The sequence below is a fragment of the Rhinatrema bivittatum genome, chromosome 5, assembly GCF_901001135.1.
Source record: "Rhinatrema bivittatum chromosome 5, aRhiBiv1.1, whole genome shotgun sequence".
NCBI classification, from domain to species: Eukaryota; Metazoa; Chordata; class Amphibia; order Gymnophiona; family Rhinatrematidae; genus Rhinatrema; species Rhinatrema bivittatum.
Window position 1 is genome coordinate 280665274 of NC_042619.1, and position 13232 is coordinate 280678505.

Consider the following 13232-nt stretch of genomic DNA (forward strand, 5'->3'; position numbering starts at 1 on the left):
CGGTTATTTACTCTTTCGGATAGTAGAAAGACTAGGGGGCACTCCATGAAGTTAGCATGGGGCACATTTAAAACTAATTGAAGAAAGTTCTTTTTTACTCAACGCACAATTAAACTCTGGAATTTGTTGCCAGAGGATGTGGTTAGTGCAGTTAGTATAGCTGTGTTTAAAAAAGGATTGGATAAGTTCTTGGAGGAGAAGTCCATTACCTGCTATTAAGTTCACTTAGAGAATAGCCACTGCCATTAGCAATGGTTACATGGAATAGACTTAGTTTTTGGGTACTTGCCAGGTTCTTATGGCCTGGATTGGCCACTGTTGGAAACAGGATGCTGGGCTTGATGGACCCTTGGTCTGACCCAGTATGGCATTTTCTTATGTTCTTATGTTCTTGCCAGGCTGCGTCTCCGCCTCCCGGCCTACCCTGTCACCCTCGGTAGGTCGGCCCAAGGGTTCACTATCCTCTCCAGCAGCATCAAGCCGCAACATACAGGATGGATTTCTGACCTAACATCATAGAAGATAATTTTCAAAGGCATTTCCATGGATAAAACAGTGTTTTATTGGCAGAAATAAGCTTTTACAAAATTACCCACCTAGGGCCTATTTATGCATACTTTTGCCCACAGACATATATATAAAACACAGGGCCTTTAGAAGGGACAGTCAAGATGAACCACTGCCTGAGGCAGAAATGTGCTTTGGTAGAGGGTGGGGTGCCAGTGCTCGATCCTGCTATTACTACTACAGTTGGGAGTACAGCCTGATCTCCCATGCTATTGTGAGCTGCGTCATGAGAAGGTGACCATGACATCATCATTGTGGTGTCCCCCCTCATGGCTGGCCAGTTGGAAATTCATAAGAGAACTTTTCTTCTCCCAGACCTGCCCAGGGTGCTGGGTAGCCTATTGCTGGTCCACAAATACATACATACATACATACATACACATATACACACACACACACACACACACAGACTCCTGCATAAAACAGGCTTGCGGGTTTGTATGTGCTGTATTTTGTTAGTAATGATCAATGCTTTTCAAACAATGTATGATCTTGATTTTATAGAGCATTTGTTTTAGCTGCTAATTACTGTATTTTTCCAAACCTGATAATATTGTGGTATAATATCCAGGGGATTTTTACAGACAAAGAATTGGAACTATGGAATTCAACCTATGGAGTCTTCATCTTCCTTTCAGCACCTTGTCTATCGCATGAAAGATCTAGACTTTGAGGAAGATTTGTGTGGAGTAATAAGTAAAGATGCAGAAATAGATCTGACTATATTTACTCCCAACACAGCTGTAAGTTGCTTTCCAGTAAAGATCCATCAATTAATACAATAATATAATACTGTGTATAATTTACATTTTAATTGAAAAGAATAAAAGTATGCAGGGCAGATAGTTAAGTTATCCAGCTTTTTTTCAAACACAAAATTAAGATTTGTCTTGCAGCTTATTGAGACATCATTACAATATACCTAGAAAATCGATACTACAGATTTTAATCTGAATTGGAAGTGCAATTAGTAGTGATATTATTGATAACATATTGTGGAGGGCAATTTTCAGTTGGTCAGGCAGCCCCCAACATAGTCACACAAATGTTCTAGCTCAAATCTAGCTGGCTAGAACATATGCAACTAGTTTTCCCTGGCTAATTCCCAACCAAACTCCTGAATCCCCAGTGGTTTCACCGATGCTACCCTCCATGGACCCTGGACTCCATATTTAAAAAGATAGGAACCCGATTCTCACACCCAAACCCTCTACTACTCCTACAACAGCTACTACTACTACTACTACTTATTTCTAAAGTATTACTAAATATTTGTAGCACTGTACAGATACACATAATACATTTTTGAGGACAAACAGGATATGAGAATCCTCACAGATAGATGAAGTCATTGGACAGCTCTCTGGCTAGAAACTTGTCTACTCAGGGTCTAGAGCTTTCAGAAGTTCTTCTGAGCACGTACAGGATTGACCTATATTGCAACTGTCATGCAAGTACACTTTTTGGTGGAACTGGTTGATCACACAAACAGTGAGGTAAAAACCTCTCCATTTTTAATTGCTCACCAACCCTTTTCTCTTCATGTGAGACTCTTAGTTCAAAATGCTGTCACTTTAGCTTTATCTCCCAAGTTAGGGTTTTGTTGCTTTTAAAGTATTCAACATTGATATCAGTGCATTGTTGCAGCATTGGACAGATGATTTTTGTCTAGCAAAAACTGAGTCATTTGATTTTACCTTCTCTCAGAAATGCATCCAGAACTGCAGTCAGAGCAATGCTGGATGCCGTCAGGAGTAGTAACATATCGTGATGCCAGTGGCTGGAATTGGGTACTGGTTGGGGGTTAGAGTCAAATGTAAATTTTTGCCTACCAAGTTGGAGATGGGGATGCGAGATAGGTGACCACACCTAGGGATTTGTAAATGATTCTTTGGAGGGAATTGAGGAGTAGGGGGCTTGGCCCTGCATGGCCCTTTTTCATATATTAAGTGAGGGTCAGGAAATCATATCACAGCCCTGCGCTGCACTTTTTTTTTTTTTTTTTTATTATTATTATATTATTATTATTATTATTATTCTTTGAATAAAGCCAGTTAAGTCTTACATAAAAACATTAGATATGCCATACTGGGTCAGACCAAGGGTCCATCAAGCTCAGTATCCTGTTTCTAACAGTGGCCAATACAAGTCACAAGTACCTGGCAAGTACCCAAACATTAGACATCACAAGCTACTATTGCTTATTAATTATCATTGTAGTTTATGGATTTATCCTTTAGGAACTTATCCAAACCTTTTTAAAATCCAGTTACACGGGGGTGGGGGGGTGGAGTTAAGATGGCTGCCCGATAGCAGTGCGTTTCAAGAGCTCCTGCTTTGTTTTATTACTCTTTCTACTGCGATTGGAATGCCCCCGAAACACAAAGGGAAGGTGAGGGTTTTTCCCTCAACACCCTCACTCCCAGCCGACACGTAGCATCATTGAAGTGCGCAACTTTACCTGAGAGGAGAGAAGCTGATCCCCGCTGACGAGTCCGGTAAGGAGGCCACCGCCTCGTCTGGGGAACTGTCACTCAGCCCTCCGGAGTTAGGGTTCCACACCAGCGATTTCATCCTCACTACTGTCTGAAGCTGCGTTGGAAGCCCCGAGCGGACGGCGCCTGGAGGAGACCATGGAGGGCGCAGCGGCGATGGTGGAGTTTGAAAGAGTAACACCAAAGCAAGGAGGAGACACAGCCCAGGGTGTGGCAGTGATTCAGGGAACGGAGCAACGTGATAGCGGTAAGACTGTTCCTGTTCCTGCTTCAGTTACAGATATTTCCATACTTACTGTTACTCAGGAGAGACAACCAGGTATTGTGTTTTCGTCCAAGCTTCCTTTGGTAACCTTGGACACAATTTGGGAATTAATGGCCCAGCAGAATGTGGCACTCCAGGCATGTATGGCACAAATTTCCCAAATTTCCTCTACAATGGACTTAGTGACTCAAGACCACAACAGGAAAATAAATGAGCAAGGAAATAAAATTCAGGTTATTGAGGACCAGCTAAAGGATATTCAAACTGTGCAATCTACAACAATCTCAGACTGCACTAACCTTAATAGGAAAATAGAAATGTTGGAGAACCGATTCAGAAGATTTAATCTAAGATTGTTAAATTTTCCCAAGATCATAGGAGAACTACCAAGGGTTACTTTAAGGAGATATTTTATTGAAATTTTGTATATATCCCTTGAAGATATACCGGCATTGAATAAGATGTATTTCTTGCCTTATCAGCAGTCAAGAGATAACAGGATAAATAATCAATTTGATATTGGGAACTTGACAAACATTTTGGAATCGTCGGCTACTGAGATTGTGGAGCGAGCCACTTTGTTAGTTTCTTTTATTTATGAAAAGATATTGGGACAATTATGAGAAGTTACTTCCAAAATATGGAGACCCATTTTATGGGGCAGTTTGTCCAGATCTTTCCGGATCTGGACAAGACGCAAGACGCAAGAACGTAGGAAGGGTTTTTTGGTATTAAGGCAGAAAACTAGAGCTCTTGGGGCCAGTTTCCAGCTTAGATACCCATGTAGATGTATTGTTAAATTTAATAATTGTACTTATGTCTTCCTTATACCGGAACATCTTAAGACGTGGCTTAATTCCCAAAGAAGGGTGATAAGTACTTTATCACTCATGGTTAGTCCTATTACTTAACCTGTATTAAGGGGTAAAGAAATATCAGGCTGTGACCAGTTTCTTTTTTTTTCCTTGATGTTGATATCATGGCTTCCTATAATTTCCACTCCACCCCTCGATATTATCTTGTGGACTAATGTATAAGACTAGAATTCCTTTGTTTGATTATGTTTAAATTTATAATTCTGTGTATTACTGTACAAAGAACATAAATTGCTTTGTAATATTTTGAAAATGAATAAATAAAAAAAAAAATCCAGTTACACTAACTGCTGTAACCACATCCTCTGGTAATAAATTCCAGAGCTTAACTATGTGCTGAGTGAAAAATAATTTTCTTCGATTTGTTTTAAATGAGCTACTTGCTAACTTCATGGAGTGCCCCCTGGTCCTTCTATTATCTGATCACATGTGGCTGGCTAACTTTAGGATTGCTATGAGGTAGATCTAAAGTTATTTGACTAACAGAGTTGGATATTTGTTTATCAATTTTTTATACCGTCAATCTGTAAACAATTTTAGTGGTGTACAGTAAAACAATGCTAAAAAAAAATAAAATTAAACATAGTTAAAAACATTGAATTAAAACAGATGAAACAAGATAAAAATATATCAAAATCAAATAGAATAAATAATAATAATAAAGCATAAATTTAAAATAAAAAATGTGCTCTGACCACAAATATAGCTGATCCTAGTCCCTTAATCGCAAATTAATGCTCAATTTTCATATGCTCTTTGAAACAGCCAAGTTTTAAAATCTTTTTAAAATTTTGCATAAGAACATGCCATACTGGATCAGACCAAGGGTCCATCAAGCCCAGCATCCTGTTTCCAACAGTGGCCAATCCAGGCCATAAGAACTTGGCAAGTACCCAAAAACTGTCTATTCCATGTTACTGTTGCTAGTAATAGCAGTGGCTATTTTCTAAGTCAACTTAATTAATAGCAGGTAATGGACTTCTCCAAGAACTTATCCAATCCTTTTTTAAACACAGCTAAACTAACTGCACTAACCACATCCTCTAGCAACAAATTCAGAGTTTAATTGTGCATTGAGTGAAAAAGAACTTTCTCCGATTAGTTTTAAATGTGTCACATGCTAACTTCATGGAATGCCCCCTAGTCTTTCTATTATCTGAAAGAGTAAATAACAGATTCACATCTACATGTTCTAGACCTGTCATGATTTTAAACACCTCTATCATATCCCCCTCAGCCATCTCTTCTCCAAGCTGAAAAGTCCTAACCTCTTTAGTCTTTCCTCATAATCCTTTTGGAGTCTTAACTCAGCTTTTAGACAGATAACTTAGCTGTGCCCTGGAATGACTCTTTTTTTTATCCAGCAAATTTTAGCTGGATAATGAATTTTCTCTATGGACAAGCAGGACGAAATGCAGTCATACAAATGGGTGTTGTCATTTGACTGCACTGGCCTGAGAGTTCAGAGAGTAAAGACTTTCTGAACAGGTATGGGAGTTCCCATGCACTTGGCCTGCATGAGTCTTCTCCATCTTTTTTCATCCGCTGCAGTTTCAAGATTTATTTGCCTTATCTCAGCTGACCTATGTTTTTTATGTGATGCTCTTGCTGCAATTTTTTTTTACCATCAGTTGTTCCTTTTTCTTCTTGTTCCTTTTCTCCTTGAGTCTCCTTAGCCTCTTTAAAAAAAAAAAAAAAAGAGTGCAGGTCATTTTCCAAGGATAAGCAGGATTGGATGTCAATCCTCATATGTGGGTGGCATGAAATGGAACTTTGATTTTGAAGGTTGGAGTATGCCATATGGTCATGTGAAACTCTATCCACATCCCTGCTTGCCAGGCAGGGCCCCTCAGTCTCATTTTTTCCGCAGAGCCGGCAAGTCCCAGTTCTTTGTTCTCTCTCACAGCTAATGTAATAAAAGTTTGTGGAGCCGCAGGAGACATTTTGTCTCCAACAACAAGCAAAACTAAAATAGCCATGATGTGGGTGACGTCATCCGGCACACACCGAACAGATCTATCTTCTTAGCTACTAAAACTTTTGCTCTATTCAGCATGTGTAGGATTCCAGCACCAACATTGCTTTGTGAGCCCCTCAGTCTTTTTTTTGTATGAATACCAGCACCTTTATCTCTGTTTTTACTATGAAAATCTTCTTAACTATTTCTTGAAGCTTTCCTCACTGCCTCAGCATCCCCGAAATAGCATTTTTTCATACTACCTAAAAAAACCAAAAAGGAAGAAAACATTTTTTTTTCTTTACAATGTTCAGCAGAAAGAAAGTCAAAGAGTGATTTCAGTGATTGCATGTGTGGATGGAAAATGTTTATTACTGATGGACATAACCTCTGATACCACTGCCTGGGGCTGGACTATGACCAGGCCAACTGTTAGAACCTTGGGCAGATGTTCCCGCATATCCAAAGGTACAAGGCTAAAAAATGGAGGAACTGTGTAACTTTCTCAGAAGACTCAGTCAGTCTTATCCCAAAGTGTATCCTTGTTTGACTCCCTAGAAATAGAGTTGAGTAGGAGCTGCCTTGAAAATATCTCCCTCATCGGTGGACCAGACCAAATCCTTCGGAATGAGTAAACAAAGTGGCATGCATCAAAGAAAAAAGAGATGCTACTCTGCGGAGCTACCTCAGCAATTTACACCAAAGAAACACCGAGTCTCGGATGAATTGGCACCATTGACACATGGTGCATTGGCGTATTGATGCTGATGATGCATAAAGCCCTGGCGCTATTGATACACAAGGCACAAGTGCTATTAATGTATAATCCTTGACCCTCAATGCATTGAGCGCCAAAACTTCGATCCTCAACTACTTTGGCCATTAAAGCTATTCTATCATCGATGTATTGTATTGCAGAACTTCACACATAGCTATACGCTGGCCTTTCAAAAATGTAAATAGGGGAAGAAGAAGATATGATACGATACCCTGTCCCACCAAAAACCAGGGCGCCTACACCAACAAAATTTCTAGAACAAAGGCTATTAATCGAGAAGCCAAACCCCATTTGTTCTTTGGTTTCTCTCACATCTAATTAGCTTCCAATCCAAAGTTTGCAGAACCCAAAAAATATACAGGACTCCATTCTTGTGTCAGAAGAGGATGTTCCACCACTTATGCAAAGTCAAAGTGTACGTAAACCAAGCAGTGAAATTGATGAATAAATTATTTACCTTTTGCTCGTTAAGGTTAAGTTGGATACCTACCAACTTCTCTTTTCCAAAATATCCGATCTACTCCCATGAAGAGTCACCCTAGTATCCACAGTCTATACAGATACTCCATCAGAAGCCTCTCAAGGTGGATCTAGCTCATGGCATTTTCCTGCAGTGGATTCCAACCAGAGAGGTAGATCTTCAAACGATACGCGAGCGCGTACTTTTGTTCACGCAGCAGGTGCGAACAAAAGTACGCACCTACTGCGCGTTCCCTCCGAGGCCGCTCCGATTTCGGAGCGGCCTCGGAGGGAACTTTTCTTCGCCCTCCCCCCACCTCCCCTCCCTTCCCCTCCCTTCCCCTACCTAACCCACCCCCCCGGCCCTATCTAAACCCCCCCTACCTTTGTCGGCAAAGTTACGCCTGCTGAAAGCAAGCGTAACTTTGCGCGCGTCGGCCGGCAGCCCCGCTCCGTCCTCCGGTCCCGGGGGCTGGTCCGGAGGCCTCGACCACGCCCCCGGGCCGGTGCCATGCCCCCGGGGCCCCCCCCCGAAACGCCGCATCATTTCGGGAACGCCCCCAGACACGCCCCCCTCCCCTCCCCTTTTAACAGAAACAGTGGAGTTGCCATATGACTACATATTAAATGAACTTTTGGATCTACAAAATCTGGTCTGCACTTCTCGTTATTCATATTAACTGTTTAAAGTGCAACACTAGCTCGTGTGGTGTTTGGACAAATACTTTAGCAAGTTCTGGAGCAGAAGGCAGTCCAGGAAGAGCAACAAAGTGTGCCATTTTCGAGAACCTATCCATGGTAACTCGTATCATATTGTTTCTGTTGGATGGTGGTAGATCAGCCACGAAGTCGGTTGCGATATGCGTCCAGGGTTCCTCAGGAATGGGCGATGGTTGGAGCAAGCCCCAGAGATGACCGGCAGGAGGTTTTTGCCTTGCGCAGGAGGTGCAAGACTCTACGTTCGTTTGTACATCCTTCCTCATAGATGGGCACAAATACCGTGTTTCCCCGATAGTAAGACACCCCTGATAGTAAGACGTAGTGGGAATTTTAGGGGGATCGGCTAATGTAACACATCCCCCGAAAGTAAGACGTACCTGTCATTTCAAAAAAAAATTATTTTTAAATACCTGTCGGAGGGCCGCGTGGGTCCAGGCGGCTGGCGGCGGGAGCCGGGTGGTCGCGTGTTAAATCTAGGCCGCGGGCGGGTGGGCGCTTGTTCCAGGCGGCGGCGGCGGGGGGGGGGGGGGGGGCGGGTGGACGCGCGTTAGTTCGAGAAGGCCGGCGAGCGGCGGGTGGTCGCGTGTTAAATCTAGGCCGGGTCGCACAGGCGCGCATTCATTCACTGCCGGTGGGGGCTGCCGAGGTGAGAGAGCAGTCTATGGTCCAACTAAGTACAGTGATCGTGCCCAACTCCTTGCATACCGAGAACGGAGAGCACAGGAACAATTGGTATTTGTACTTCAACAGAGTACGTCCACTATGGCGTTGATTGATTCAGTGAAAAGACATTGGCATGTGTTGGGACTTCATGGTATTTTCGATAATTTCCCGATGTTTGCCACTAGCCGAGGATCAAATATACGAGATAAAGTGGTACATGCCGGTTTAACGAGAACATTGCCCCTTGTGGAGAACAAGGGAGAACAAGAAATGTGGAGCGTGTTCCATTTGTGTCAACACGATTGAGGGTTATGACTGGACAGATACAAACACGGGATATAAAATCAAAAGAAAAGTAAATACCAATTGCATGTCAAAGAATGTTATCTATGCCATTGTGTGCAAATGTTCCAAGGTATATGTGGGGCGTACAAGGAGGGTTATTAAAACCCGGCTTATGGAGCACAGATCACGTATTAACAACAGGGTTTTGACTGCACCCTTAGTTAACCATTGTGCGGAGCATGAGTATAATTTTGATGATTTAAAATGGACTATAATCGAACAAGTCACTTTAAAATCCACTTGGGATGATATAAATACAATTCTGAATCGAAGGGAGCAGTTTTGGATCTTCAAATTAAAAACTGAGGCACCGACAGGATTGAATGATTTGATTGACTGGTCTTCCCTCCTATGAGTGCGTTCCCGGAAGAAGGAGTAGTCTTTTTGACAACTAGCCATGAGTTCAGTAACGTTGAGGGTCTGTCCCTTTAAATTGGGGACGCTGATAAGGAATGAATGGGTTCGCCATTTTTTTGAGAAAGAAACGGATGGAGCAGCGCTAGGGCGAGCTCGTTATTGAATTTTCAAAAATTATGCTGAAACATTGCACGGTGTTGGAGGTAATGTGAGCAGCTTCTCCTGAAGAAGAATTGTCGAAACCTGGCCGCGTTGGGGCAAGTGCCGCTGCAAAGACCGATTCCAATGGACCTTGAACGCTATGAAACTCTAAGCTAAGTAACGTTTCACTCTTCAATGGCAACCTGAGTTCCTTGTAGCACATCGAATGTTCCAATTTTATGTTTGTGCCAACCATTTTTGATGAACGTGGTAGGACTTAGTAGGTCAACAGAAAATCATTTAACAAAAATAGGTTGGGTACAACAAACATGATTTTTACATACAAAAAAAATAATTTATAAATAATTTAATAAATTTAAAAATGTTTTCTAAAAAAGAAAAAATAATTATAAAATATTAAAGTGGTGGACGGTGGTGCTCATGATTACACTATAAAAATAAGCCAGACACCAAGGTTTGGTGTTCTGGGCATTGTATGAAGCATTACCTTACACTCACAAGTTTTATTTAAAAATATACAAACAAATAGGAACACATTCAACATTTTAAGAAATTTGTTGGGACACATGGGTGTGTTTTAATAATATGCATTAAAGCAAATTGTTTCCTAAGACATTAAAAGGGTCCCTTTAATTTAAGACTATAAAATTGCAGGTGCTGAATTCGCATCCAGCATCTGCCACAGGTTCCACACCATTTCAAATAGTGTATGGCCGGCAGTCACGTCCACCACTTCCTGTACTATTAACCAGTACATTACCTGCCGCTCAAGCTACCGCAGATGAAATTCATCAACTTTGGAAATAGACCAAGGAGCTTCTGTTCAAAGCTGGGCAACACGCAAAAAGATTCTATGTTGTTTACCATCAAGCAGCTCCCCAGTTTAAGCCTGGAGACAAGGTATGGCTAAGTACCAAATATATTTGGCTCAAGCTACCTTCAGTTCGTTTTGCACCACTATTCGTTGGACCCTTCACCATCCTTAGACATCTGGTACCTTGACCTATAGCTTGAAGTTGCCACCTTCAATGAAGACATACAATGCCTTCCAAGTCTCCCTCCTGAAACCTCTGATCCTTTCTGAGTTTTCACCGAAGACTCCTGATCCTCAACCCCTTGATGCGGAAGATGGCATCACGTACAAAGTAGATAACATACTAGATGTACGGGAAAAGGAAAGCACTGGGAGTATCTCATCTCTTGGGAGGGATACGGTCCAGAGGAGAACAGTTGGGAAACTGCAACCAACATATATTGGATAAAGAGATAAGAACATAAGAACATAAAATGCCATACTGGGTCAGACCAAGGGTCCATCAAGCCCAGCATCCTGTTTCCAACAGTGGCCAATCCAGGCCATAAGAACCTGGCAAGTACCCAAAAACTAAGTCTATTCCATGTTACCATTGCTAATGGCAGTGGCTATTCTCTAAGTGAACTTAATAGCAGGTAATGGACTTCTTCTCCAAGAACTTATCCAATCCTTTTTTAAACACAGCTATACTAACTGCACTAACCACATCCTCTGGCATGTTACATCGTTTCCACCTTGACCATCCTAGGAAGCCAAAACCCCCTGGGAGGGGCCCTAAGAAGGGGGGTACTGTTGCACTCGTCGATCGCAGGCGGCTGCGACCTTTGCTGCTCACCTCTTTTTTCAATTTTGCTCTGAGTCTCGGGAGGAAGGCAATGTTCGCTTCTGAATGCCGACCCTCATGGCGTGCCGGGGACGGAGTGGGCGCTCCTGGCAGCCATCTTACATCCGGGATTACCTAAGGCACGGTGTGAGTACTTCACTGCTCCTCTATCTTTGTGGCACAGATCTTTGGACTACTCTGCTTGCGGGCCACTACCAGGACCATACTGTCTTGTGCTATCTTACCATCAGCTTCAGCCTACCCTGAGCTGTGGATCACTATCAGAGTGCCAGCACAAGCTTCGCCTAGATAAGGTAGACACCAACCATCTCTACACTGAGGAATACGCTCTGACTGACCAGCAGGCTGATCGCATACTCTGGACTATTCTACGATCCGCTCCTCGGATCTTATTCTGGCTGTATAATAGTTTGTTCATCTCCATTCTCCTAACTGCTGAGAACTTGCCTGTTGTGGGAAGTGCTCCACAGGGCTCCTCCCTGTGGGTGGAGGCTCCACTACCACAACCCAGGGGCCCATGATAGTTCAAGACACACAGAACGTAACAGCCAGTTCCCCTCACCTCAGGGGCCAGAAGGCTTGCTCCTGCCTCATTCATAGCTGGCCTCCGTCCCTGATTCCTACCTTACCGGGTGCTGCCTGCTTCCGTGTTCCCTGTGTCTTCTGTCGCCACTGCCGCTGTCCAAGGTCCCCCCAGGTGCACGTGCGTGCCATTTTCTTCTATTTAAAGAGCCAACAGCTGGGAAGTCCCCGCCATCCAGAGTCATGACATCAGCCAAGGCAGGTATAAATACCCTGCCTTGCCATCTCTTCCTCGCCTCAGCAACAGGTCCTGCTCCCTCGTGACTTTGAATTGCGTTATGTTCCTGCTCCGGTCCTTTCCAGTTCCTTGACCTGTGTCCCTGCTCCAGTTCCTGGTTCTCTCCATATCCTGCTTCCACCCCTGCTTCCATTCCAGCTCCTCGTCCCCTCGGTTTGCTCTTCTGGTTCGTGACTTGGCTCGGCTCTGGATTTTGCTTCGTTTGCTGCCTGTCGTGACCTCCTACCTGCCTGGCGTCTCTCCGCCTTGCTGCCTGCCCCAACTTCTGGCCTGTCCTTAGATTCCCTTGTCTACTGCTGGCCCCGACCACTGGTATGTCTGACTTTACTTCTGCCTTCTGTCTTCATTGGATTGTCTTCACCAGAAGACCCACTTCTAAGTCCTGCCAGACCCGGTACCTAAGGGCTCAACTTGCGGGGAATGTGGGCTGGTATAGGTGAAGGTCCAGTTGGGTCTCCAACTGCATCTACCTCCCGATGATGAGGGCCTATAGGGGGTTCCCCCTATAGGTGGTGCCAACTTCGTCTCAGCTGAGGGTTCCACTCTACCTGCAACAATTTGCTGAGGCCATTGACCTGGCAGACCTGTCCGGCCTACAGGCCATTCCCAGTCTAGCCCAGAGGTTGCAGCAGCAGCAGCAGCAACAATGTCTGGACATGCGGCTACTTTTGAGCACCTGGTAACTCGGCTGGATGCTTCTTCTTCCACCAATGTCGGTCCCCCGATGGCAATGACTCCTCCAGCCTCTTCATCTTCCAATTCTTCATCTTCCAGCACCGCCTCAATATGCTGGTGATCCCTGGCAGTGTCATGGTTTCCTAAGCCACTGCTTCATGCATTTCTCCCTGCAACCAGCTCAGTTCAGCAGTGATACTATCAAGACCACATTTATCATTTATCTTCTGGATGGTAAGGTCCTGGCCTAGGCCTCTCCCCTGTGGGAGTGGGAAGATCTTTACTATAGGATCTACAGAGCTTTGTGCACACATTTAAACAGGTCTTCGATGGAACCAGTTGGCAAACCACCACTGCCTCGGATCTGCTCCACCTCTGCCAGGGCTCCAGGACTTTAGCAGAATATGTGGTTGAATACTGTACCCTGGCTTCTGAG

General features: G+C 43.7%; 1 protein-coding gene across 1 annotated transcript in view; it reads left to right on the plus strand.

Annotated features, from left to right (window-relative positions):
* LOC115092769 (disintegrin and metalloproteinase domain-containing protein 9-like) overlaps nucleotides 1–13232 on the plus strand; it is a 461831-nt gene that overhangs the window by 156056 nt on the left and 292543 nt on the right. The window contains exon 6 of the mRNA XM_029604072.1: nucleotides 1139–1310. Coding sequence (XP_029459932.1) covers nucleotides 1139–1310 — 172 coding nt within the window. The remainder of the gene's footprint in view (nucleotides 1–1138; nucleotides 1311–13232) is intronic.